Consider the following 27592-nt stretch of genomic DNA (forward strand, 5'->3'; position numbering starts at 1 on the left):
ATGTGAAATCCCATTTCTGTTTCCTAGCCTAGATCAAAGAATCAAAGCAATTTCAAAAACAAGTCCCAACTCTCAGAGACAACCCTACAATAAGCAATGAAGCAAAGCTATCATAGCAAAACTCGTGTAGCAAGAACAGATTGAAATTGTCTGTTTTCTGAAGAAGCCCAATAACACGAGATGGCTGGAGTGGCAAAGATGTCTTCTTGCAAAAACATAGGCTTAGTTGGCATATGTGAAATCTGCCTGTCATGGTGCCCTTCATCATGTGAGATTCCAACCAGCTTCATGCAAAATCAGTGGGAATTGGGTCTACAATACCCCAAATTCCCTTGTTCGGGACGTCCTGGACTTTGTAATCATGTCACTAAAGGACATGAGTTAACTCACTGCATCCCAAGTGGCTGCAACGACCTGGCAAGAATTTCTCTCTCTCAAATCCAGGCATTAAAGTACTTCCCATTGATTTCCCGAACAGTGGTCAAATGTTCCAGGGTATTTTAATTGTGTTTATACTATTAAAAAAATCATAGAAAATGAATGGAAGGACTTGGACTTCCTTTGTCTAAATCACTTGTGACAGCAGACATCTCATCTCTGTCAAAGCTCCTGGGATGGAAATCCCACGCACTCTCAGCACAGTCTAAAGCTTAGCCTATAAATCTTCCTTACTGAATCCAAGTCCATTACTTCATGCCCTCTTCTTGTAGACAAGGTCAACAGTTTATTACTTTCTGTCCAACACTTTCTACATATTAAAGGATATTATGATGCATCCCTTCCAACCTCTCTACACTAAAAGAAGCCAGTTCTTTCTATCCATCCTCATAGGGATCACCTCTGTTTCTTCTTGCAGCACTCCTCTGGATTTTTTATGTTCAATAGCCAATATTTACAGGTAAACAAAAGGACTGGAGCAGGTAAAGGGGTTCTGGAGAAATGCTGAATTTTTGGAGCTGTCACTGTGTATACTGGAATGCAGGAATTAGGATCTGCTCCTTTCTTGTGAAACAGGGCAGCAGCTACAGCACGAGAGGCCTGTAAAACATTTTGCATGTGCTGGCTGAAAGTGCTTCTGCAGTAAAAAGCATTATAATTGAACACATCTTAAAATAGTTTTGTTTCCAACAGTTGTGTATTAAAGAGGCCGACCTTACTTGGAAAGTGTTATCAAATATTCATGGAGAAGAAGATTTTGAGTTTTCAGTTGTAATTTTTTCTAGGCTCTCAGAAAACAATGATTTGCGAATGTAGGTGTGGGAGGATTGCTAACAGCCACAGCATCTAGCATTTTTCAGTAGCATCTCTTGTTTTCAATGTGGAACATGAGTATTGATGGAAGAATGACCACAGGCTTCACTCCAATGCTTGTAAAGTATTTTTGGATTGTTTGGACAGGAATAATTCTAAAGAAATGCCCATATAGTTATTTTCTGCTCCAAGCGCCTAATTAAAAAAAAAAAAAAGCCAGCAATTTTTAGCCAACTCATCTTGTATTTCCCTCCCTGGTGATTGCTAGGATATGCGACTGGAATAAGGAGCTTCCTCTGCTGGCACCACTTTGGAAGACGACAATATCTGGGCTGCAGCAGCAGTGACCGGCCTGGAGAGAAGGACGGGCCATCCCGGCTACGAAGCAGACGCGCAGCGTAACGTGCATTCCCCTCCAGTCAGCAAGACAAAAAATTAAATTTTGGAGCAGTGTGGAGGTGACCTCCTGGGCAGACCATCTATCACAGCCAGATTAGGAAGCCAGAAAGCAGACTACTGTGTCTTGACTTTTATGATCAGGTTTATAGGGTCATCTCTTCACTGATCTGTGGTCTGTGTTGCATCAGTTATTGGCGGGGACATTTATTTCTGTCTCTCTCTTTTCTTTTTTTCCACAAAATACCTTTTCTCCTTTCTCAAGGGTCTCAAAATGCTTTACATTCCCCAGGGGCTGGATTCCAACGTTTGAACTGCTCCCTATGGAAGTGTGAGTTGCAGCTGGTAATGAATCTATTAGTTCTGTGAGCTGCAGAACTAGGAAAGCCAAGATTTCTAATGGCCTAACGTTGGCTCCTTGTCTCTGGTGTTGAATAAAGTCTCGCTCCCTACCTGCTGTGTCCTTACACAAAACTCTTCAAACAAAACATCTTGTAGACCTTGACCCCTCTGACAAATTTTGTTTAAATTCAACAAGCTAAACGGAGCTTTCTACCCCACTGGCACTTTCTGAATTTTGGGCCTGTGGGATGTGAGGGTAATTGGCTTTCTAGGGATCTGTATCTTAAAAATTATATTTCACCACAGGACACCCCAAAAGATGTGACTGTTAGCAGCCCATTCCTCTATTTTCCTTAAGGGCACTTGTCCCCTCCCAGGAATTTTTAACCTACTTCTCCACTGTTAAATCTCCAGTTTGAGCTCTGGCAGAGATTCCTCATTAACAAGCAGCAAGAGCCCTGACACCAGCTTCGTGGGAGGCCTGTGGAGGGAAGAGCTGGCGCAGGCTCTCCTTGTTCCCCCAATGCATTTGTTACTACTTGGCCTGTTCAAGTTCTGTTTCAAGTTGTCGGGTCTTCTTGGTTCCTTATAGGGTTATTACAAAGATCAAGAGACCTTACTCTGAGCAGGTTTTTTTTTCCCCCTGTTTCTCAGCTTTTCTCAGCTTTTATTTCCCCTTTGTCACATTCTTCTCATCATGTCTAGCATTCCTGTATTTCTTGAAACCTCTACTGCCCTATGAGAAATAAATGAAAAACCTACTTATTCACATGTGCACCTTTCACTACACCAATTCAAAAACTAGAATGCCGGTTCTGCGATAAAAATTACTCAGTTACGTAAGCAGATGATTGGACATTTATAAAAGCAAGGAAAAAAAAATCACTTCTAAAGAAAAATATATCTTTGATGTTGCATTGGTTGCAACTCAGTACTGATTTGATGTTTGCAGTCCATAGTTATAGGCATATGCAGACTTATTACCAGGCTATTTTGATCTAAAAATTCTTCCTCTACAGTACTGTGGGCATTTCATTAACTCATGGTGCTGTATGAAGAAATTCTCTCTTGGATGTCTGAGCTTTCTTGAGTTTTACAGTTAGCACTAGCCTGAACTGAGCTCATTCCCTCTGTCCCTGTGTGATTGTGCTAGTGGATGTGATTCAGATGCTTTCCAACATTAAGAAACAGGTGCAGCCCCAGCAGCACAACAAAGACATTTATTTTGGCTGGCACTTTCCTGCCGTATATTTTCAGGGGAGACTATGAACAAGCCAGTGCTTGTTGGAACAAAGCACGGAGGGATTTTGGAAAGGATGCTGATGCATGAAAGTTTCAGGGCTACAGGGGGCTGTGACTTTGCAGCTGGATGTCAAACTACTTTACAACCCACAAAACCCCCATTAGAAGCTGGGGCTTTGAAGGCAGGAGGCAGCTTGGCTGTGTCTCTGCCAAGGGTCTGTTCAGCAGCCCTCTGGAGCGGAGAAGATGCCAAGTGACTCCTAGGTCTACTTGCCAGAGACTTGCAAACATTCAGAAATGCTCAGTTGTGCAAGCTGGGCCACGGTTCAAAGTCCTTTCCATTCTTTTAATCAACAGACAACTGCTGGAGGTGATAAAGTGAGGTTTGAGCTCCGCATGGAAAAGGGAGGAGAGGGGATTGGTGGGATTTAGTAGGCAGATCCCATGCAGGGAGTGCAAACATTAACACTCAGGTATTCTCTCCTTCAGGAGGAGAGTGGTGAGAAGGTCAGCAGCACTGCACTCGGGAATGGCATTATCCTGTTCAAAACACCAGGAGAGGCAGTTTTTTCGGAATGTCACTGTGAAAATCCGAACTGTCGGGGCACTGCATTCTCCTCTCAGCCTCACTGTTTGAAACCAGATTAGCACCACGGAGAGCAGGACTGCACGTTTTGTATGTGATAATCAAAACTGCTTTCTGCATTCAGGAAAACTGCCTCCTCGCAGGGGTGCACGATGCTTCTAGCGTGGTGGAGCCTTTGGTTACGTGGACGGGGAAGCTGGAGGGTTCCTTTGCTGGCCTGGTGGAGGCCCAGCTGTGCTGCAAGCTGACAGCATCCCAGATGTGCCCTGAATACATCAGAGAGCAAACAGGGTCCTCTCATACTTCACAGAGGAGAATGTGCAAGACTATGGAGGGATTCACACCTTTCCAGAGGATGGGAATCGGCCTCCGGTGTCTGCCTGCATCCAGGCCGTCAGTTTGGGGTTGAGAGTATTTTAGGGAAGCCCAAATATCCTGCGATGCTCTGAGCTCCCAGGGATGCGGGCATGCTGAAAGCTGCAGCACATAGGAAAGAGCCTTTCCAAACTTCTCTGTTGCAGCGTCATTCCCCATTTGTTAATTGGGATCTTTTTTTTTCCCAAAGTTGACGGAGATGAGGCTGGAGCCAATGACTCCTGTGAACTAGGAGTCCCCGATTCCCTTTTCCTCTGCATCCTCATCATTAATGGGTGGTGAGAAGCACTGTTTACCCACCTCGTGTGACCTACCTAATTAACGCCGCAAATTGCACTGCTGTTGCTGGGGAAGTGTCACATCAGGGCAGCAGCCGCGAGTGCCAAGTCCCCAGGTCACTTCTCTTTCACAAACCTGCAGACCAAGTCAAGCTTGTGGCACTCGAAAGGCGCAGCACAAAGGATGCTTTAATTTCTCAAGGCGACACGGCTTCTTAAGTGGTTCCTCACTAATGAGCGCATTTACCCCTGCAACGCACTCCAGTACTTCACAAGCTGTGAAAGGATCTGGGCAAACACATCCCTCTGGAAACAGCAACACCTGAAAAAAACACAACGTGGTTGAAACTCATTACCTTGTTCATTAAAGAGCGGAGGTGCTTATCGTGCTGCCCCTGCTGCCTGCCTGTGTTGCGGATGCTGGAAGGGCCGTCGGAGCCGCGGCGCTGCCACCCGCCTGGGCTTTCCGCACGGTAATTCCCGGCAGCTACGGCAGAGCTGGGGTGCTCAGGACTCCGCGTTTCCTTATTTCAAGCAAATATTAAACGCAGCTGGAAAAGGATGGGAGACTCAACACCCGCGTTGCTTTCAGACCCTTTTCTCCCTGGCTCTCTGGGGGAAAACTCAGAGCTAAAACAGGGCCTGTGATAAACTATTCCTGATATTTCTGAGGCCTGAGGCAAGGAGTAGGACAAAAATGTTTATTTAAAGATAATACATTCAAGAGCCTATAGAGAAAATGTCTTTAAAAGCAAACGTCTCTATACAACCCTCTGGAAATGACTGTTAGGGGCACAGGGAACTTTTCTTGGTCATTTAGAGAGCAGGGAGCTTTTACTCAAAGCAGCAAGTCATTTAGCACCGATTTCCTTATTCTGACCCCGTTTTCTAGGTGCTCACATTATCCATAGGACACTGGCTGCTTCTTGGACACTGCTGCTCTGGGATTACCTGGCCACAGGCCGGGGGTATTTCTTCCTGCCCGTGTTAAACGCTTACCCTTCAATTTCATTTCCAAACTCCGAATGAAATTGAAATTTTCAATTCTTATTTCAATTCCAAAAGTTTCCCTTGTCCTTTAACTGCAATGAAAAAGTAATGCAAACTCTCCCTAGCCCTTTCCGGGCTCTGTTCAGTATTTTACACAAATGTATCACATTCTCAGCTGTGTTTTCCTTCTCCCTCCAAAACTCTCCAGACAACATTGGTCTTTTTAACTGAACCTTTCCTCGTAGCTATTACTATTTTCATTACCTCAAACAACAACACTTTTGTACCTGTAGAAAGGGTAGAAAAAAAGGGTAAAGATAAAAATTTCCCTTTAAAATACAAAAGTCACCTTTAAGCTTTGCTGAAATTTTTACTGAGATAAGTACAATAGAGGAGTAACATGAATCCTTGCTCCTATTTTGCTACGAAAATTTGAAAAGATGTCTTGAAAATGTTTATGTAAGCTCTTTAAAAGAAATTCATTATACTTACTGTAAAATATGTGCTATTTGACTACCGTTGAATAGATTTGGTTAAGTGGGTTTCAGAAACCAAAGCAATTTCAAAGAGAGGCTGCTTTTGATTTATAAATTTAAGGACCCCCAAGTATTACAGACAGGTATACCAGCCTAGTTGGGAAACTGAAATGCTTACGAACCTGTAAGATTAAATGAGAAATCATTGCAATTATTCTCTGAGCTTAACAGTGGCTTTGTTTTGGACAAAATAAGAAAATACTTTTCCATTTGCTACTTAATTTAAATTGAACGTAGCACTTCCAGTCTCTTTCCTCATGCGATAGCATCATGCCATGTGTCACCTATGCTGTAACCAGCAGAGAAGGATCTAAGGAGCCGAGGTCTTGTTTTGTAACTCCCATTTCCCCAAACCTTCTCCGTCCTGATGTGTGATACTCAGTTATGGGACAAGGCCTTTAAGACCCAGTATCTTCCACTGCGTTTGCTGATGTCCTCCCTGTCCTTGGGGACCGCATGTGAAATGTTTCTTCAGCTTCATGTAAGTGAGGGCATCAAAAGGCAATATGGGTTTAGAGACGGGCAGGGAGTGCTGAATAAAGAAGTAAGTGCAAATCCTCTTTGCCCTAAGCTCAGGACAGTCCCCTCTTCTTAACCTCTGCTTTGGTAGGAGGATATTTTTCTGTTTGGAATAACTTGTCTGCGTAGAGCATGGGGGAAAGCTCCCCTAAATTTGAAATAGGGCCTGGAAAACAAAAACACCGTTGTATACATGAAGCATCGTAATGAAAAAGTAAAACCAAAGCAGAAGTTCTAAGTGAGAGATAACGGAAATGACTGGTATTCTCACCCCTTCCTCCCTATTTTAAGCTGTGTATATAATTAAGAAAAATGTTAGTGTTTCTGACAGCCCCAATGTTTGTTCTTATGAACAATTCTCAGACATACCAGAATGCAACGGAAATAAAACAACTCCTTTTGCTTTTTTCACTGGTGCCATTTTAAAAATAGTAACATCTTTACAGCAGCATCTCTGGGTGGAGGAAAGGGCTCACTTACCCTTCTGCACTCAGACCCATGCATCACTCTTTGCCTGTAGTATTTCCACTCCTCTCTGCTGCTCTATCAAGTTGTTGCAGTTACTACCAGGGCGAAGAACATGAATGGTGTGATGAAACGGGAGCTCTAGTAGATCTGTAACGAGCCACAGTGAAAATGAAGTGTGTTTTTGCTCTCAGCCTGCGCTTAAATTACTCACATATCTCCCTCGACATCGATAGAGCTCAAAGGAGGTTCCCCCAGGTTTTTAAGCCCTCACATCCCCTGTGAAAATAACCCTGTTGTTCCCTGTAGTGTTTTCTGCTTTGCTGCAGGCTTGCACAGCCTAGTCCCAAGGGGCAGCTTCACGCAAGCCCCATGGAGGCTCATGCTGCTTGTGAGATGACACAGAGATGATGTCAAGTTACGTGTCGTCCCCTTTGGCCCAACGCCGCTTGCGTGACAGCGCTACGTCCATGGAATGGAAAGAGGCGCCTTGGAAGGCTCCGCAACGGAGGGAGCCAGAGCTGGATGGAACGACTAATCATCTGCTGCCACATCTCATTTGCTTAAACAGCCCGTGAAGGCAAACCTTGGAAAATAAACCCTGTCACCTGCAGCTCACTGTCTGTGGTTGTCTTTTGCACTCTTTCAATGTACCCCTTGTAATTTATGAGTGAAATGAAGAGGAAAAGCCCTGTTTAATTTCTGCTTTTGAGGTGGGGTACATAAAGTGTGATGTGGAGAGGATAGTAGCTATTCTTTCGTAATTTGCTTCAGACTTTTACCAGGTATTGCTACCTAGCAGTCTTCCCGGTTCCTCAAAATACTATTACGGTGTAGTTAAAATAATTTACTTGCTGCTAACGTCACTTTTCCAAGATAAAGTCAATGTCTGTGGCAGAGCCCAAATGCCCAATTTAGGAGAAATTTTGAGTTTCCAATGCCGCTGAAAACATACATGCAGTGAGGAATTTCTCCAAGAACAAGAGGGAACCATGGCTGCTTTCCTTCAAGGAGGTGGGTTTTGCTCTTGCATTTCAAGCATTTTGATTTTTCGTGGCACATGAGCACTGTGTGGCCACTCAACCTTTTCTTCCAAATACCCACCTAGGTGATAACACCAACAAAATTGTAATGGTCATATATTGATCTGGACAAGAATATGGAGCTCCAAAAAAATGGACATGTTTTGGATTAAGCTGCACAGCGCTTGACACAGAACAGACAGTTTGCCACCAATTATTGCACATAAACACGAGCAGACCGCACAAACAGCTGCAGAATGTCAGCGGGATAAATAACTGCTTGCAGATTTAACGCTGGCCGTCATATCACGACTTTGTGGGTTTTTATTAACGACCGAGTAGACAAGAGGAGCCCTTATTCTGCTTCTCCGAGATTTGAAAGGACATAGATGGATGTGGTTTACATTTCTCTAAAGTTAGAGCTGGAACTCATGATGTAAAATACAGAAATAGATATGAATAGGAAAAAAAAAAAGGCAAATGTGTAATTTAGAAAACGTGTTGAAGCACTAGCTGCACGATACTGCGCTTTCCAGAAAGTTCAAAGGGAGACAAACAGGGTAGAGAGCCTTAGAAGGCTGCTTGTTCCCTGGGGAGCAACATGCCAGCTTTCACTTCGTGTGAAAGCTAAAAAAAATATCCTCTTTGTGGGTGTGTATGAAAAAAAAAAAGCATTCTTCAGAGCTGACAGAGAAATGCTGGGCGGTCCTGGGACCCCAAGATCCCGTGGGTATTTGGAGCGGCTGCTGCAACGGGGCTCACACGGCATGGCCGCCATAGGGAGACCTCAATGTAGAGGAGGTGGTGGCACAGTGGGACAACGTTGCGAAAAATAAACAAATACAATAAACCACCATCTCAGCTGGGTGACATTGAGCTTTCCTGTTTTTGCAGCTGGATGCGAGTTCTGGATCCTGCCGCATGCTTAGGAGGGAGGAGCGTGGCTTGACTTTTGGGGGCGCCTGTGTTGAGACAGCGGCCATGGCAGAGCTGGGGGGACGTGGGGATGTGGCAGAAAGCGGCGACGTGTCCCGGGCCCCGCTGTCCCCACGGGGACGGCCCCGCACGGCGCGGGAGGCTGCGGCGCCTCATGGCGGAGGGCGGCGCCGCCCCCGCCGCGGCCCTGAGGAGAATTGGCGGGAAGCGGCCGCGCGCGCCTCCCCGCCCCGCTCCGTCCGTCGCGCGGGCGCGGGAATCCTGGCACCTCCCGGCCACCGTCCTGGGCTAGCTAACGGCGCCACCCCGCCGCCGGGGCGCCGGAAGCGGTCGCGGCGGGCGCTTCCGGCGGCCGTTGGTGCCCGGTAGTTGGGCCCGGCCGCGGCCCGACATGTCGGCGCGGCCGCCGCGCTGCCCCCGCGCGCCCCGCCGTGACGCGGCCCCCGCGACGCGACCCGTGAGTGGCGGCGGGACCCCCCGCTCTGCCGGGGTCAGCCCCCGGCGTCGCCCCGCGGCTGCTCCCCGCGGCCCTCCGAGCGCCCCAGCGCGGGCTCCGAGCGCGCTCAGCCCCGGCCTCGCCCCCAGGGCGCGTTCCCGACCCGGCCCCGGGGCCTCGCGGCGCCGCAAAGCGCGAGCGCGGGGCCGGCGGCGCCCAACGCGCAGCAGCAACGGCGTCGCCTTCCCAAACCTCCCTAACACCCAGCGCGGAGGGGATTAATTAATAAAGCCCAAGCTTGCGTGCCGGCGATGCTTTCAGTTTGCAAAGCCGAACGCAGCAGTTTTCATCGCCTAAAATGCCGTATAACTTGGTGACTATGGTGACTATGTAACATAAAAGATCCTTGTTTTTTTGCTTTTAGTAGCAATGGAGGCTCCATACGATGGCACTGAAGTAACTGTGGTAATGGAGGAGATAGAGGGCACCTACACTTACGCGTCTCCAGTGCCGTCTAAGAAGAAAAAGAAATACAAAAGTGCTGAAGATCATGGGGAAAAAGCCAAAAAGCCTCGGTAAGCCCCCTCTGGCTTCGTTTATTTCCCACATAGAATGTGGGAGCACTCTTAATTCTTTCTGTTATAAATAAACTTTGTGCTACACGTGGAACACTTTTTAGCATAAAATACCGTGTGTAGAAACTTAATTTGACTTCAGGATTGCCTTGTTGTATGTGCCTTTATGGAAACTACTGTCGTTTGATATGAAGTTTGTCTTCTCTGGAATAATTTACTTTAAACTCTGTTTTGTTGCTACAGAGTTTCCACTCATGATCTTAGTTTTCATTTGGTTTAGAAAGTGCTTTTTTAGAGACCTGAAAATAACCTGCTTGTAGCTTGATCTTGAGACCAGCATAAAACTTGTGGATTTCTTTTTCCAAAGGTGTTTGTATAAAATGCCATTATCACCTGGGTCTCTGGTTGCGTTTCAGATCCGCTTACCTCCTCTACTATTATGATATCTACTTGAAAGTGCAGCAGGAGCTGCCTCACCTCCCTCAGTCTGAGATTAACAAAAAGATCAGCGAGAGCTGGAGGTTGCTCAGCGTGGCTGAGAAAAGCTACTACTTGGAGAGAGCCAAACTAGAGAAAGAAGGATTGGACCCGGTAAGTTGCCTTTTCTGCCCTTTCTTGGGTTGTGCAGAAGAAGCCAATGGCTGTAACCGCTTTGGCACTTGCCTGTCCACATAGCGCTGGGTGAGAGATCGTTTAAGTGCAGATTCCAGTTCATAAGTCTGGTTAGGATGGTCTATCTACAAGCAGTGAGCAGGGCAGGCGATTTCTTCTGCTTTTGCTTTCCGTTCAGTCAAGGAATAATGTTTTGAAAGTCAAACAGATCTGTCTTGTACCTGGTGGTGAGAATTGCATTGGTCTTGTGTCTTGTCAGATAGATTCGTGGTAAAGTGGATGACAAAGACCTGAGAGGGATTCTGCAGGCTCTGTTGCATGGAGAGCTTCCTGGCAACCTGGGGAAACCACTTCAATTTTAAGCACTAAAATAATCAAGAATAGGATTCAGAACTGAATCTTTCTTTACTCCTGTTTACTTATTCTATACTCTGCTTCTGCCAACAGAACTCCAAGATGTCCACTCGGACTGCAGTAGTTCCAGACATTCCAGGTTTCCGTAAGATTCTTCCTCGCTCCGATTATATTATTATTCCCAAAACCACTCTCCAGGAGGACAGGAGCAGACAGTCCCTGGAACTTTGCGTGGCGCAGGGCCAGGCAGCGTCTGAAGGGTCAAGTGCTCCTGGCAGCATCACAAACGTGTCTCCCGAGGCCGTGCAGAACGTCCTTGCTGTGGACTCGAGTCACGCCGGCGTCTCCGAGCAGTGCGTCGCCATCGAAGGCCTGGCAGAAGAGACGGCTCCGTTCGCTCAGCCGGAGGCTGTGGAAGAAGTGGTTGCGTCCGAGGTCCTCTCCCAGTATGTGGCACTTGTGACAGATAAAGTGGCTGGAGATGTCCTTTTGGATGAGGCTTCTTTGGAAATAGAAGGGCAACCATATCAAACAACTCGGGTAGTTATTGAAGAGACCCTAGTTAGCAACTCCACGGATGTCTCCAACGGGAGCACCACCGTGGCCCGTCCTCAGGTGTCAGATGGCCTCTCTGTGGTGACGGTGGTGACTGGGAGGGTAAGTACTCAAATGCCTTCTGCCAACCTCTCACCTGAAATCTTAGTGCTGCTCAACACATTTGGTTATTGGTGGCCAGGGGAGGCTCCGTATTGCACAGGGGGTCGGGACTCAGTATTCAGAGAAACAGCAGCTTTTCTAATGCAACGATCACGCTTGCTCTCGCTCCTGATAGTGACTCTGCCATGTGCTGTTATTTTCTTGTCTTACAGCAACTACTTGATTTCCCACTCTATTTGGGGTGGGTTACACAGTTGCACTGCAAGGTTTTTTGGAGTCTAAATATTTTATTTCTGTTCCTGATAGCTTTTTCTGGGTGAAAGGAGCGGGCTGGGTGAAAGGAGTCCTTTAAAGTTGTAGTGTTAGGAGTCAGTTGTAGATAAACTTAAATAATTGAGCCTGTTTTCCTACTCTTGTGAGATGGGAAATCTGTGAAGAGTTTGATAATTTGCAGTGCAGTCCTGGTAAGGCCTTTGCTTTTGAAATTATTACAGTTCTTATCAGTCCTGAAGACCTGTATTCAAGGATAGCACTCATAGAAGGGTGGGACACAGTTCACCACAGCTCTTGCTTTCAGCCTTTGTTCTCCCTCTGACTTCTCTTTAGGATACTGAAGAGAACAGCTCCTCCACACCCACTACACAATTTATTATGTTGCCTTTGCCAGCTCATTCTGTTGTGGAGAACCCAGCATCGATTAAATTGGTAAGAATTTCAGAATCTCCTGTGGAATTTAAGGTATACATGTGTTATGTAGGCTTGTCACAGAGGCGTTAGGCTTCTATGGCCTTGTGTATGCTAATGGAGGCCTCTGTCTCTGTAGACCTTCTTAACTAGGGGCCTTTTCTCTTTTCTTCCCTGAGGATTTCTTGGAGATCATTAGGGGTAAATAATGCTATAACAACCCATCTAGCCAGCAGCAGCTTCCATGTTGACTTCTGCCTTTTTAAAAAAATTATTTTTACTTTTTATTTTAAGTGTCTTTATAGCCATGTGTGTCATCTGCGTGAACATGTACCTGTTTGCTTAAAATGCAAGTGGCTGTCCCCTCTCGGACCTCTTGTGGTTGGAGCATGTGGCTTCCACAGCCTGGCAGAGGGCTCCTGCTTTGGCTGTGTGAGGAGCAGTGACCTGAGGCTTTGAGAATCCAAGTGAAGGCTGTGTGGCTTGTTGCAGCAGGACGGATAGTGTCATTTTTCTAACATAACCACCCCAATCCCTTGTGTTTTTGTAATCACTGTAAGACTTTACCATGGAGTCAGCACAGCTGCTCCTAGTATGCAACTCAGTATCAAATCCTGTTTTAAATGTCCTCTATACAACCAGCTGATAGTACCCTGCGGGTATTTGTAGTCCTGCAAAGTGGGATAATCTTCCAGGTGTCTTATGGAAAATGGAGATAGCTCAGGTTTTTGTTCCCAAGGGGCAGTGCCTTGCTGTCATCAAGGAAATGAAACAATTTAAGCTATTACATTTCTAGAAAAACTATTCCTAGTTACCAACTTGTGGCACAACAGCTCCCTCTGGAGCTTTGAGGACATGTGAATCTTAACAAGTGTTGTCCTGACAGCAGATCAACCTGTGCAGTTGTCCTGACTAATATGACAGCCACAAATTTAGTTGTCTCTATAAATAGTGACTGTTGGGGCTGCTGGCATTACAGTAGTTTATAGCAAGTTACAGTAAAGCAGCAGGGAGCACTTTACCACTGAGCACAATGCCAACAAATTACCTAACTCATGTCATGAGCGTTTCTCATCTGCAGTTGTGACCTTGTTGATGTGAACTCTCATGTTAGCTTACTGTGGACTGCTCTTTGAACAATTTCTTACTGTATTATTATGACACTTTCATAGTCATAAGAGAGCTATTGCGTAACTGTAAATGCAAGCTCAGCCTCTCCAGCAGTGTATGTGCATTCCCCATTTCTGCTCTGCTATTTGATCCAAATTCTGATGAAGCAGAAAGCGTTTGTATAGACTGAACACTTAATAAGTCAGCACCATAGCTATACTGAACCTCTGTGCACTGATTGATCAGCAAGATGAGTAATAGCAGAGCACTGTGGTGACTTGCTGATTAAGGTTTGTAAAAGGCTACCAGGAGAAAGGGAATGAGTGAGAACAGCTCTGTGTTTCACACTTCTTGAGAGAAATTCTTGACAACTCTCATTTCAGACAACAACCTACACTCGCAGGGGACATGGGAATTGCACCAATCCTGGCTGTTCCTTCACTTATGTCACCAGGCATAAGCCTCCAAAATGCCCGACATGTGGGAACTTCCTGGGAGGGAAGTGGATCCCAAAGGTACTTTTGCTTTTCCTTTTCTTTTTTTTTTATTTTTTATTTTAGCTGAAAAGTGGCATTTTCATGAATGTCTGTGATATCCCTAGACTTGTAGAACTAGTGCGGTAGGTCGGATATGATAGAATTGATTCCTGTGCTTGTATTTCAGTGCTCTTGCTGGAGTAGGTTACCATTGGAGAAGACTTTCAGCCCAGGCAAGACAAAACTGAAATTCCCACTCCCTGTGTAAAAATGTCACTCATAGTCTTATCAGCTAGAGTAGAGGGGACTGGTTTTAGTAGCACTGACTCCCTGAGAAGGCATAAATTCTTCTGGCCCTTCGTACTATGGTTTTCTGTGATTACAAAGCACTGCCTGTTTTTCCTGCTACAGGCTTAGCTGTAGCTCAGGGAGTCAGTTAAACCAATTTTTAATGGTGTGTCTTATAATTTATCTTGTATCTTTGTAGTTCCTCTATAAATTGAGGTCTGTTGGTGTTTTAATTTGTTTTTATCAACAGAAGGGAGAACAAACCTGAAATATAGTAGTAGTACTTGACCATTTGGGAGTCAGTTATTAAGGATCCTGAAGAGGAAGTTTCAGTGCTATTGGATTTTTACATTGCTGTGTCTTATAATCTGTGGGGATCTCACCTGTGTTTGGGAGGAAATTCACAGATGTCCATGAAGTTGTGGGCACAGCCTTGACTGAATGGAAAAATCTTTCTCTACCTAATACCAACCCTACGTGAATTATTGGCATTCCTGTTAGCTGTATACAAGTAACTTCTTAAATTGTGCCTGTGAAGACTAGTCAGCTCTGGACAGGGATGTATTCATTAAATTTGTCTGGCACAGGCTCCCTCAGACACAAGTTAAAGGGTGTTCTCAGTGTGAAAGTTTGCACTGATATTCAGTGGCTTTAAACACATTTGTCATGATTGTCTTTTGTTCTGTGCGCAGATTCATTAAGCATTTGGGGGCAAGAACTTTGTTAGAGAGCTTACAAACTCAGTAGTGTCTGAGCTCCTGGCTGGGCCTCCTGTGTGCTAGGATCCAAATGATGATGACAGCTTATTAGCTTTTGTTCTGTAACCCTGCTGAAGCAGATAAATGGCCAACTGCAAAAACATGGCTCTGTCGGAATATGGCAGGCCAGCTCCTGTTAAATTAAATCCTACAGTGATTAGAACTGAAAGGTTTTAAAGGGAAGCCTTTGTTTCCCTTTCAGTTTTATTCTTTTATTTTGGGAACACACTTGCATGAACAATTCCACTTGTTCTGCTGTTTTCATGCCTTAGGAGAACCCTGTACCAGGAGTGTTCCCTGTCCTTAGTAGGAAAAGGGACTAAGTGAGAGGATGTCTGTTTAAACAAAACAAAAAACACCCTAGAATATCCCTATGAATACCAACGTTGTAGAAAGAAATAGGTGGAAGAACAGACATCTTCAGAGAGCTGAAACCATGAAAGGGAGATGTAGAAGATAGGTCCTTGTTACAAGAGGTGATGGATGACTAGGGATTTTGATACCAACGTTGCTATTTGAGGGGCTTTAAGAAAGACTTCAAAGTAGTGTTTGAAATAATAGTAAAGAGCCATGAAGCAGGATAAAATGTTAGCAGGAACTTCAGTCTTGTAGGATGTGGTGTCTTTCTGCTGTCGTGTACAGTGCTCTGCTTAGACACTTAAGATTTTGGTATTTTGATAGTTTGATCATTCAGATGCTAAATTGCCTGTGTCAAACCAGGCATATTCTAAAATAACTTATTTACCTGTGAAAGTCAAAAGCGCTGAAGTGTGACTGTCTCTTTGTTTCTAGGAAAAGCAACCAAAAAGTAAATCTGAGCAAAATTCAGGCACCTCTCTTAGGACTCCAGCAGCTAAAAGAGGTCAACAGATGGTTGTCACTGAACAGGCAACTGTTAGTGAGAGTTCCTCCAAATCTGCCTTGGAAAGCTCTGAAGCTGTCAGCCAGCTCCTGAACGCGGTGCCTGTTGGAGGGCAGATGCGGGAGACGGAGTGGGAGGAAGTCATCGTCTCTGAGGATCACATTCTTGCAAATAATGTGCTTGCTGAAGACAGAGGGAGTGTTGTTGGAGTGGTGCTGGGTCAAGAGAGCCGACTGCAAAGAGACGCCTCTTCAGAGCACACAGAAAAAGATTGTGTAGGGCTGGGGCTACCGACAGCCTCTGAGGTGCAGAGTCCAAATTCCTCTACGAAAAAAGCAGTGGGGTGAGTTGCCTTTCCATATGTTAGGAATGCACATGATGCCTCTTAGGGGCCGATGGGATTAATCCAAGGAATTGAAGGCTGTTGGCAGTGCCTCCTGTAGGACCTGCTCTATGTGTTGTCTGTTTCTTGCCAGTCTGGAATTGCTCCTAAAAGCTTGTTTCATCAGTCAGGTCTAATTTTCTTTTAAGTGACAAATTATTAGGGTAATCGTAGGGCAGATTGGTCTCCTTTCTGCCTTAATAAATGTGATCATTATACTATTAAAGGAGTTCAGGAGAAGGAGAAAATTGGAAAACAGGAGGGATTAAAAAAAAAAAAAAGTGGATATTTTGAGTCAAGCATAGCTCTTGTTTTCCAGAATTGATGCTTCACACAAAGGACAAGAAGTAAAAAGCAAACCGAGACCTAAGCCCTCCTTGCTGGCTGCAGCAAGACCCATGAGAGCAATTCTCCCTGCACCAGCCAGCCTGGGGAGAGAAGGCAGTGCTGAGCAGCCTAGCAACAGACAAGCTTTTCCCAGCACAGGTAAAAGCAGTGTTCTCCTGCGGCTGTTGTTTTATCACCATATTGAAGTGGTTTCTATCCAATGATATGATAATGCTGAAGGGAGGTAGTGAGCTGTCTTAGGGAGCTTGAGCCTAAGTATGTGTGTGGCTGAGTTGTCCAGAATCCGATAGTTTTGTTGTACTTTGTAAAGCCAGAACCAAAATTTGGGGTGCCTCCTCCCAATTCTCCATCCTCCTTTTCCCCCCTTAAAAAGTCCCCTATTTCTTTTTAACTGAGAGTACAGGCGAACAAAATATGAAAGGCCTGTCTAGGTCATTTTGGGTTCAAGGAAAAATCATGTGATGACTTGTGATGGCATTTATCAAAGCTGTCACAGAAAAACAGGTTCTGTTTTATTCTGTCTAACCTGCTGCATGCCTTTTTGCTTTCAAGACAAGCAACCCCCTGTGAGAACGTCAGGCCTGAAGCCCAGTACACTGAAACAATTGGGTCAGTCGGTTCTGCAGCCGCCGGGTGCTGAGGAACGAAAGGTATCGATGGTTTGTTCTTCAAACATGTTTTTTCTTTTGGACTTTTTTTTTTTCCCAGAGCAGCATATGACCTGAGTGGTGAGAAATAGAGTAAAAAACTGTGGCAGCCTTTTGATGAGGAGATCTGTGACTGGCAGCTTTTAAATGAGGTGGCTCTGAAAGAGCATGAAAGCTAGTCGAGCACAGGACCTGAGCTGAAAGGTGCTGCTTTGAGAACCTACCAGTTATTTCCAGGAGGGGTTCAGAGGATTTGCTAGTGCTTTGAAAATCTCATCTTCTCATACTGAGAAAATCTATTTCGCCTATGAAAGGTCATGGAGTGTGAAGCAAAGTATGCAAAGATGCTGGAATATTTTTGTTTGAATTCTAGTGCCCTAGTACTCTAGTACACAAAATAGCATGTTTCAAGTCTCTGCTATTAACTAACACACACTAACTCAAAAAAACCCCCAAAACTTATAGCCATTGCTTACAGAGCATATGTATCCAGTAGTGTGATTTTTCTCTCTCTTTTTTTTTTTTTTTTTCTCTCCTTTCACTCTCTAGATTAATAGTGCTTTGGCCAACAGGGCATCACAGGTTAAAGTGGTGGAGGTCAAACCAGAGCTATTCCCTTCCTACAAGTACAGCTGCACTGTAACTTTGGTGAGAATCTTTTCAAATGTCTGATTGATTTGTGGGGAATGCCATCTCTGGGGTGAAAATGCTGTGATTTTTGTTCGTTTGTTTTGTTTTACTGACTTGCAGAAATGTATTAGTGTGAGACAGTTTGCTCTTTGTATGTTATCTGTTGACCTAATCTGGGGTGACTGTACTAGGTTGCAGTCACATTCAGGACTGCTTTTTTTCTTCATGCCCTGGTGTAATTCCTGTCTTGGGTTAATGGTTAAGGATCAATGGCTTCTGAATCAGATTAATGTGCTAAGTGTTTGTGGTCTATAAATTTGCTCCTGAATGTCTGAGTACCAGTTCAAATATTCTGTACAAAGTGAAGGGCTTATAATTTAGCCTTTAAACTAGGTGGTATAAATTGCAAAAAAAAAAAAAATATTTGAGCAGTATTTTCTAGACTCCTTCTGGCATCCAAAATCCAGTACAACAAATATTTCCCTTGTGTCATTTCAGGATTTGGGCTTGGCAACGTCACGTGGCAGAGGGAAATGCAAGAACCCCTCTTGCAGTTATGTCTATACAAACAGGCACAAGCCACCAATCTGCCCAAACTGTGGCTACAATCTCGCCAAAGACAGAGCTGAGAAAACAGCTAAATCCCTGGTAAGGTTCTGCAAATCATCTTTCTTGTTAACGGGACATTGTGAGGTGGGAGGAGGTACCTTAATTTGCAAGTTCCCTTTGGATTTTTTTCCCATAATAATTATAAAACCTTTTCTAATGGAAAAATGTTCTCTTGAAAATAGCTGTGATATTTTTACTGTCCAAACCCTTGCAACAGCAGCATTTCTGACTGAGAATGAGAGTGATTACACTTGTTTCTACCACTGGATGTCTCCATAACTTAAAATACTTAAAGCGTGTAAGTAAGTATGGACTGGGGAAATCGCCCCTAGGAGTCACATTTGTTGCATCAACTTTGCTAAACCTCAGTCTTTATCAGTAAATTCCCAAGTAAGCTCAGTTTTATCAAGCAGCTTGTGACAGCAGTTAACTGAGTTAGTATATTTTGTATTACAGCTTTCTATTTTCAGGAATTTGTAGTGCAAGTTTACTTGCAGCCTGATTTTTTAAATTTATTTCTACATATATGATTTTTTTTTCTATTTTAGAAGAACATAATTCAAGTTGTCTTCTGCTTTTGTATGTGGATGTAAATAATAAAATTGTTTTTGCTTCTGAGGGTTTGGGGTTTTTTTGCATCTGAAGTTTCAACTTCAGCTTTTGTCATACAGAAGGATTTTGCTTATGAAAAAAAAAAAAAGGATCTGTTCTGTTGTTTGCTGAAATGCCCACTCAGCATATAGACTGCATTTCAGACTGTATGGTAATTTGACTCTTCCACTTGCCTTTATTTATTTATTTATTTGAAGAACATAACTTTGTGTCATGTTTACTTGGAGGCCAAAAAAAAAAGAAAAGGGCAAACTCAAATAGCCTGTGTGAAAACCACACGTAAGCAGATGTGTAAGGAACAGTAGTATGCTTAGCTCAGCTTGCATTTTGGGAGACATGTGGCTTGTCTCTTCCTCATTGGGTTTTTTGTTTTTATTTTCTGGTTCTGGCTGTGTATAACATTCCTGTTACCCAGTTGGTTGTTGTCTCTGCTGGTTGGACCGATCATTTTTCTCATGTTAGAGTAGACAAAAAACCATGGCAGAAGGGTTTAAGTGATTAAACAGATTAGCCTGTTTACTTTTCTCTGATCTTTTCAGCCACCTAGAAGTTGATTCTCTTGTTCTTGTGTATTTTGACTTGATAGCACGTGTGTGCGTAAGGATGGTGCGTCATCAGACATATTTTTAGAGGATTCCATACGTTGCATCCACAAGTTCTTGTTTAACACTTACCCCCTGGCTTCTGTAGAGGACTGCACTGGCTGTCTGCACATGCTGTAGAGGAGAATGTGCCTGATAACTGGCGGAGCAAGGCAGGGACAGAATTGTCAGGAGTACTGAAGTGTTTGTATACCTCTTGATGGCTGTCTCCCCCTTCCCGAGCCACAGTCTGGTTCAGTGATAAAGCTGTGGTGGTCTCTGAGCAGTATTATGGAAGTTCCTGAAGAGTTGGACTTTGTGTAACTTTATATATACAAACATTACATACATTTTACATGTATATGGAAGAAGTATTTTTGGTGAAATAACCGAGCGTTAAAGCTACTACTCCCTGTGGTCACTCAGTGAGCAGGAGAGTGAAAGTCAAGTCACTGGGCAGAAAGTTTTCTGTGCTTCTGTTATGTTTTGTGACCCCTGGGCTTCTTAATATTTCAGTCCCGTGCTTGCCTGGTAGAAAATGAGTGTTTTGTTTGCTTTCCTAGGAGGCCAGCCCAGGTCAGCCTGATGTGCTGAACACCAGTGAGCCCCTAACCCCATCCCAGAAAGAGATCCAGCGTCAATCCACCCTGCAGCTGCTGCGCAAGGTCATGCAGATCCCAGAGAATGAATCGGAACTGGCCGAGGTCTTCACGCTCATCCATGAACTCAACAGCTCGCGGCTCATCCTGTCCAACGTGAGTGAGGAGACAGTCACCATAGAGCAGACCTCCTGGTCAAACTACTATGAGTCTCCATCTACGCAGTGCCTCCTCTGTAACAGCCCATTGTTCAAAGGGGGACAGAAGTAAGACTCTGTTTTAGACTTGTGACTCTTTCAACCTCGTGCTGATATTGTGTGTTACAAATATGCCTGGAGTAGTATTTGTTTTAGCTGGTGTTGAAGCTGGTGTAAGTGACGCTCAATAAGCTACGTGTCCGTGGAAGGTGCTTAGCTGGTTAGTTATGACCTGTTTCTGTTTCTCCTGAGCAGTTTAGTTTGCTGTAGTTCCTGTATAGCAGGAGAGCTTGATCAATAGTCACTGCTTAGTCTAGATGTTGCTGGCTTTTTTTTTTTTTTTTTGAAATGGATTCTCCTCATTACTCATCTCTTCTGTTTCCTATTCTGATGTTTCTGAGGCTGTCAGAGGCAAAAGTGGGACTATAGATTTGTATTGTGTGAGTTCCCTGTTCTCTCTCATCCTGATATGATTGTTTACTGTGTAGATCCTTTTGCTTATGATTCTTTCAGTATTTTCATAACTTACTGTGGGCTTGAGTGAATCCTCTTTTGAAGCAAACAGTCCGTTGAAACCTGAAAGACTGAGAAAACACCAATGTGTGGTCTGGATTGCCTTAACTAGATTTATATATATGAAAGTACATAGGATATCATGTCACTGAGACTACCAAGCATCTTCCTGTTGTCTAAAGCCTGAGCTGAGCCATATCCAAAACAAGATGTGGTTCATTTTACTGTTGTATTTCTTTATTGAACCAAGACCATTTTCTTGATGCCAGTTAAAGATGTTTACTTTGCTCAAGCTAGTAATAATTGAGATTTTTCCAACAGAGATACTTTCTATATTCAGTAAAATCTCCAGACAGGTCCTGTATTGGGCTCTGTCTCTCATCCCATAACTTACCATGCAGGAACCTGTGCATTATATACCCTTGGGTTTGTGCTGGACTGCTTTGCAGTGCTCCGAAAACCTATTTGGGATTCTCACGTGTGCCTACATAAGCTCAAATTAACTTGTTCTCTGTGGGAGGGAGCTGGCTTTGAGTTTGACTGTATTTTCTCAGGTGGTCAGTGTAATTCTGCCATTAGGTACAGCTGACACTTTCCTCCCTGAACTCCCCTCCAACAGCCTTGCTGTAAAGGGGTGGATGCTGCAGCATTTCAGTGTGTGCAGGGACAGACTCTTGGGTAGACAGTGTTACTGGGATCTAATTGCTGCTTGTTACTACAGGCAATAGGGCTGGCGCTTCTGCCCAGGGGCTAAAGCTTTTTTCCACCTCCCATCCTGTGTACTGGGTGTAGGGAGAGGGAGAGTTGCTGTAGTGCTGTTAGAAGAATGTGAACAGTGACCCGATCTTTGGAAAAATTCAGCACATTTTTAGTATGTGGATTTATGTGAACTGGCTTTGACTAACATACTGACTAATAAACTGGTCTGATTGAGAACAATTTAACTTACAGTAGTGCTGGATTGAAAAACCTACTAGCTCAACTGTCTTAATATGGACCATCTTCTGCTGCTTTGTTACAGTTCCCTTGCTGGTCCTCAGGAGTGCTGGCTGCTGACAGCTAACAGGCTGCAAGTGGTTACTGCTCAGGTCAAAGTGTGCTTGAATCTGCAGTGCCTGGCCCTTCATAGCTTCACTGATATTTACACAGGTAGGAAATATACAGTTTACAGCAGGAGTTCAGCTTAAACCCTTCTAAAGCCTTGGGTCTGTATCAGGATATTTTCTTCAGGTAGAGAAGCCTCCTCCCCTTGCACTATATTGAAATTGTTCTGCTGCTTTTATGCTTTGAGTAAGCTAATAAAACATCAATACTTTATTGAGGAAGACTATGTACTGCTTTATCAGTGCAGCAATGCTTTGTGTAGGGGGTAAATGTTCTGTGATTCATATCCTGAGGCCGTGGTCAAAGCCATCTCTGCAGAGTGCTGTTTCTGAGTGCTGGCTGGTGAGACTTGGGTGGCAGTGACTGCAGACGACCTCCAGAGCAAAGTGGAGCTGAAAAGATGGATTGACCCTTGTCTCTTCTAACTATTTATGTTCAAAAGCAGGTCTAGAAGAAGATTTGATCTTGCTAATATGCAGAGGGATCAGTTCCAGAAGCCCTATCTAGCTGCTTCTGGAATATATTTTATTGTGAGGACGATCTGGAACCCCACAGACAATAACTGTGTTGTTATAACCACAGGCCTTTTCAATGTGGGCAACAAGTTGCTAGTGAGCTTGGATCTTCTGTTTGCAATCCGAAACCACATTAAACTTGGAGAGGATCCCAAAGTGGCTGTTAGCAGCATTCTGGACTCTGTTCAAGAGCAAGCTGGTGAAACCGGTGAGTTTCCCTTCTTGGTTTTTTTTTCATTTTTCATTTTTTTTTTAATCATAACACTTATGCCAAACTCTGTGACCTCGCCGATGATTGTAGGTTAGAAAAATGGAAAAGCCACCTCTTCTGGTGTGGTGTGTTTCTGTTAAATTACTTCCTAAACCCAGTGGTATTTCTGTGGCCAGTTCTCTGTAACAATTCTCCAGAGGACAGGTTTGTTCTTACTCTGATTAGAAGAGTTTTTCCTACCTCTCCGCTTCCTTTGGGAAGTGAAAGTTGTAACAGTGGTATGTTCTCCTTTCAGAAAGAATCCTGAGCCCTGAGGAGCAGGCTCAGCTCCAGGAGCTGCTGTGCAATGGCTACTGGGCTTTTGAGTGCCTCACCGTCCGGGACTACAATGACATGATCTGTGGGATCTGTGGCATAACCCCCAAGGTGGAAATAGCCCAGAGGAATGTGGAAAATGTCCTGGCTCTGAAAAGCATAGAGGTAGGCTTTTCCTAAACTTTGCATCCCGTTCATGTTCAAAGCAGATCATAATGACTTTTGCTGAGCCTGGTCTTTGTAGTGCACAGTAATTACACGAGGCCTTTGTAAGCACTTTTCTGCTGAGGCCTGGCAAGAGGATGTGGCTGGAGTGGTGATGCCTGCACTTCTTTTTAAAGGTGTTGATCTGTGGGCTGGAGAAAACAAGTTACTCTGTTTCTGGACCACAGTCTTAGTCCAGCAGCCTTTGAAAGAAAGGACCTGGGTGAAAATTGCTGAACTTAGATCTTCTTCCTTTAAGATAAAAGTGTTCTGTTTTTTCTTCAGTAGTGGTTCCCCTGACATGCTGTCTTCCCTAGTGAGGAGAAATACCCTAATAGTAGTATGCAGGATGCCTGGCTTTTAGGTTAAATAGATTGTTTGGACTCTCCCAAGTGAAGAGCGATTGTGAGGAGCTCCAGGACAGAGAAAGGAGCCTTCTGGCGTCATGTTCATCATGTTGTGTTTGGGCTGAGCACTTTCCTGGGCAGTCTTCCTGCCCCGAGTGAGGCTGGTATTGTACCACTGTGGTGGTTTGTGTTTGACAATGTGTTGTCTTGCTCTTTCTAGTTTACTTGGCCTGAATTCTTGGCATCAAGCGAAGTGAATGTAGAAGATTTCTGGTCCACAATGGAGACGGAAGTAATTGAGCAGGTGGCTTTTCCTTCCAGCATCCCCATCACAAAGTTTGATGCCTCCATTGTGGCTCCTTTCTTCCCCCCACTGATGCGAGGAGCAGTGGTGGTCAATACTGAGAAGGACAAGAACTTGGATGCGCAGCCAGTGCCAGGTAACTGCTGAGGTGTTGCTCATTGAGGAGTGGTGTAAGCAGTGGAGCACAGTCTTTTGCTTATGCTTCAGAACTGAGAAATTATTGTGCAGGGTTTTATAGAGTCATGTTAAATCTGCTGACAGAAGACAGCGTGTTGGGGTGAGTTTAGGACTTCTCAGGATACTTAACAGCTTGAGCTGTGGCCTGTGCAGTGAAGCTTGAATGCACAAGGGAGTCCTGAGGCATCTGAGATGCAGAAAACATAGGAAAATGCTGCACCTCAACTGAAATACTGTCTGAAGGCAAAGGGATACTTGCATAACTTGATTGCCAGTCAGCATATATTTCATGTTGGACTGATACGATACCTGCATTGTGAAAACTTCAGACAGTGTTTGTACCTCAATATCATAACCTCTAGGAAGGGTTAATAATTCCTTAACAGGAATTGAAAAAAAGCCTAGAAGGTGGACGTGTTGGTCCTGATCAGTGTTGTCAACATGCAGCGTATCAGGGCATTGGCTGCATGTAACACGAAACAATGAGATGAGTAGATTTAGATGAACAAAATTGAATTCACCTTGCTAATGACGGGTGAGAGGGAAGTGTGGGCTGTGCCATACTCTGGAATTAGGGCTGGGCATGACTTTTTCTTGCTGACGGTTCGTTGTGCAGTCTCTGCTTCTGTACTCTGCGAAATAAATTATTTTGGTTACTTCCACCTCAGAGAATGAGGACTGAGACTTGTTTCCTGCCCTTGCAGGTAATGGGAGCGCTTTGGTGAGGCTTCTTCAGGAGGAAACCTTCAGGCTTGAGCTTATCAGCTCTTACAGCAAGGAGGAGCTGCAGAGCTTTCTGACACAGTGTGGCATTCCCTGGGAGGCTTCAGATACAAAGGTAATGTCCTGTTTGCCCATGTACCTGCCTGCAGGAGCCATTCTTCTTCAGCTTTCGCTTTCACCCTTGTCATTCCAGATAATTAACTTCCCACTTGGGAATGCTTGGGGGCAGGAGTATGTTAGAAATGAGTGCCTGCAGATTGCAGGGTAACTTACACGATGGAACAAACTGAACCTTTCTGGACTGGAAGAAAAGAAGCCCGTAATTCCCTTGTCACGGGTTGTGTTAATTGCTTGTCATGCTTATGGTTAAGTTGGCTAAGTTGGTGGGTTGTTAAGTTGTTGGAAGATGTGCAAACTGGGTCTTGGGAGACCTTTCCACAGCCTTCTCCCTCCAGGAGAGACCATTAATTTTAGTCACAAACCTTCTCTGGGGACTCTCTTCTAGGACCACCTCTGTTACTGCCTCCTGGCTCTCTATGACTTTGTGCAGAATGGGACAAGTGTGAAACAAGCCTCTGCCCATCACACAGGAGGGAAGGTTTATAAAGTGTGTCCGCATCAGGTAAGGAGGGATCCAAAAACAGTGTTATTTTTTTTATCCTGCTAATTACTCTTATCTGACTTGCAGTGTGGAACTCCCTCATTAAACAGGGGTGGGCCTGCCTGAGCCTTGTTACTGAAAGAGGACCCTGCCTTGGCAGACTTAGGGGGCGTTCAGTGTGTCCTGCAGGAGGTTCCAGGGTTGGCTAGAGTCATTGAAACCTGTGTGATCTGGCTGCTAGGGTGGAGTTGAAAATTATCTCTTCTCTTTTTCCAAATATCTTTAGAGAAAGTAACTGTCTGAAACGAAGCAAGTTTTACTTTCTTTCTAACTTTTTGTTTTCTGTCATAAGCTTTGAAGTCTATTGTATTGCTTGGTGCTAATCCTTTTTCTTACTAGGTTGTGTGTGGCTCAAAATACATCGTAAGAGGAGAAAATGCCCGGGATCATGTGGACCTGTTGGTCTCCTCACGTCACTGGCCTCCAGTGTATGTAGTAGATACAGCCTCTTCAGTGGCACTGTGTGCAGACGTCTGCTGTCCTGACCTGACTTCCCAGATGTGGGGGAAAAACCAGGGCTGCTTCTCTGACCCAATGGATCCTCCAACGGTTAGTTATGCCACCTGTGTTATCTAGTGTGCTGGTTGAACATAAAAAAGAAAAACTACTGAAATTAAAAACATGCACACATGCATGCAAAAATGATGCATTTAACTATAGTGAGAGGTAGGTGTTCTCTTCTGCTTTTGGTCCAGAGCAGGGGTAGAGCACAGTGTACTGTACCACAGGATAATGCAGCTGGTGAACATTCCCTGACCGACAGCTTTCCCAGTGCATGGCTGTTGAACACTGCTGAATCATAGAATCATAGAATGCTTAAGGTTAGAAGGGACCTCTAGTCCTCTAGTCCAACCCCCTGCACACGCAGGGTCACCTAGAGCACGTGGCACAGGACTGCGTCCAAGCGGGTTTGAAGATCTCCAGAGAAGGAGACTCCACAACCTCTCTGGGCAGCCTGTTCCAGCACTCTGTCACCCTCACTGGGAAGAAATTTTTCCTTAACCCTCAGTGTTGCCTGGGGTGTTGAACTGGGTTGTTCTCCCCTTTGGGAAGGGCTGCGCTGGAAGCTCTTCATGGCAGAGCAGCCCATGAACTTTGAAACACACAGCTTATCTTGACCCTGCAACTTGCTTCCCTCAAGCTGGCGTTATTAGTTGAGAAACGTGAGAGGGAGAGGATTGCTTGTCCCCTGGAATTATCTGTGAAGATAGAAGAGTGGGGAAGGGGATGTGCTGAACCATCTTTCTGTGGCCTTCGGGGAAAAGCCTGATTAGCTGAGCTCCCCCTCTGTCCTAGCTCGTAGTGATGGTTAGGCTTCAGCCAAATGTTATTTTGTCTTGTTCTTAACCTTGGGGAAGTTCTGGTTCTACCTTTCGTGTCCGTGTGCTCTCTTGCAGTACGTGTCCTGCCCTGAACTGCTCGACCAGCACTACAGCGTGGACATGACCGTGGCCGAGCACTCCGTTCAGCACCCGGTCACCAAGTCGGCCGCGCGCCGGATCGTTCACATGGCTTCGGAGCAGGACAGCCACCACGATCCAACCGCCCGGCATCGCTGCATCTCCCTGTGCCGGGAGCTGGAGCCCTACAGCTCCGTCATCGCCGCCATCGGCGACAGCAAAACCAGTAGCATCCGCCAAAGGGCCATCACCTTTGAGAACGCCACGCACTATTACCTCTACAACCGCCTCGTGGACTTCCTCACCAGCAGGGAGATCGTGAACCGGCAGATCCAGGAGATCGTGCAGAGCTGCCAGCCTGGGGAGGTGGTGATTCGGGATGCTCTCTACCGGCTCGGAGTCGCCCAGATTAAAACTGAAACAGAAGAGGATGAAGAGGAGAACCAGGAAGAAGATAAAGAGATTGCTGAATAAAAAACAGCGTGTTGGTTTCTCTTTCTGGTCATCTAGATGGGTGGTCTGGGCCACCTTCTGCAAGGTTTGGGCAGTTGCCGGGCTTGAGAGTTTATTTTTGCAAGTTGGAGGTGTGAGCCTGGTGGCTTTGACTGCTGTTACTGACCAAAGAGCTGTGTGCTTCCAGAGTAGCATGACTGCTGCTTTGAGCATGGGGCTGTTGCCCTCCTTGCTGAAGGCTGCAATTCCCTCCCAGGGTGTGTGATGGACCCACTGTTCAGTCATGTGAAATTTTGGCTTCCCTGCAGTT

At 45.0% G+C, this 27592-nt stretch overlaps 1 protein-coding gene across 1 annotated transcript; it reads left to right on the forward strand.

Moving 5' to 3' along the window:
* The first annotated feature begins 9803 nt into the window (after positions 1-9803).
* On the forward strand, positions 9804-27322 carry HMGXB3 (HMG-box containing 3). Its single transcript, XM_010227406.2, has 19 exons — positions 9804-9949; positions 10366-10540; positions 11009-11572; positions 12179-12277; positions 13750-13881; positions 15681-16093; positions 16452-16618; positions 17033-17130; positions 17677-17775; positions 18256-18405; positions 20123-20424; positions 21890-22017; positions 22555-22686; positions 22994-23178; positions 23785-24004; positions 24750-24883; positions 25274-25390; positions 25769-25978; positions 26827-27322. Exons 1-19 carry the CDS (start codon positions 9804-9806, stop codon positions 27301-27303), a joined length of 3948 nt encoding a protein of 1315 aa, XP_010225708.2. The 3' UTR covers positions 27304-27322.
* Positions 27323-27592: the final 270 nt, after the last annotated feature.

The sequence above is a fragment of the Tinamus guttatus genome, unplaced genomic scaffold (genome assembly GCF_059628265.1).
Source record: "Tinamus guttatus ecotype Peru unplaced genomic scaffold, ASM5962826v1 Tinamus_guttatus_pri_ptg000710l, whole genome shotgun sequence".
Lineage (NCBI taxonomy): Eukaryota > Metazoa > Chordata > Aves > Tinamiformes > Tinamidae > Tinamus > Tinamus guttatus.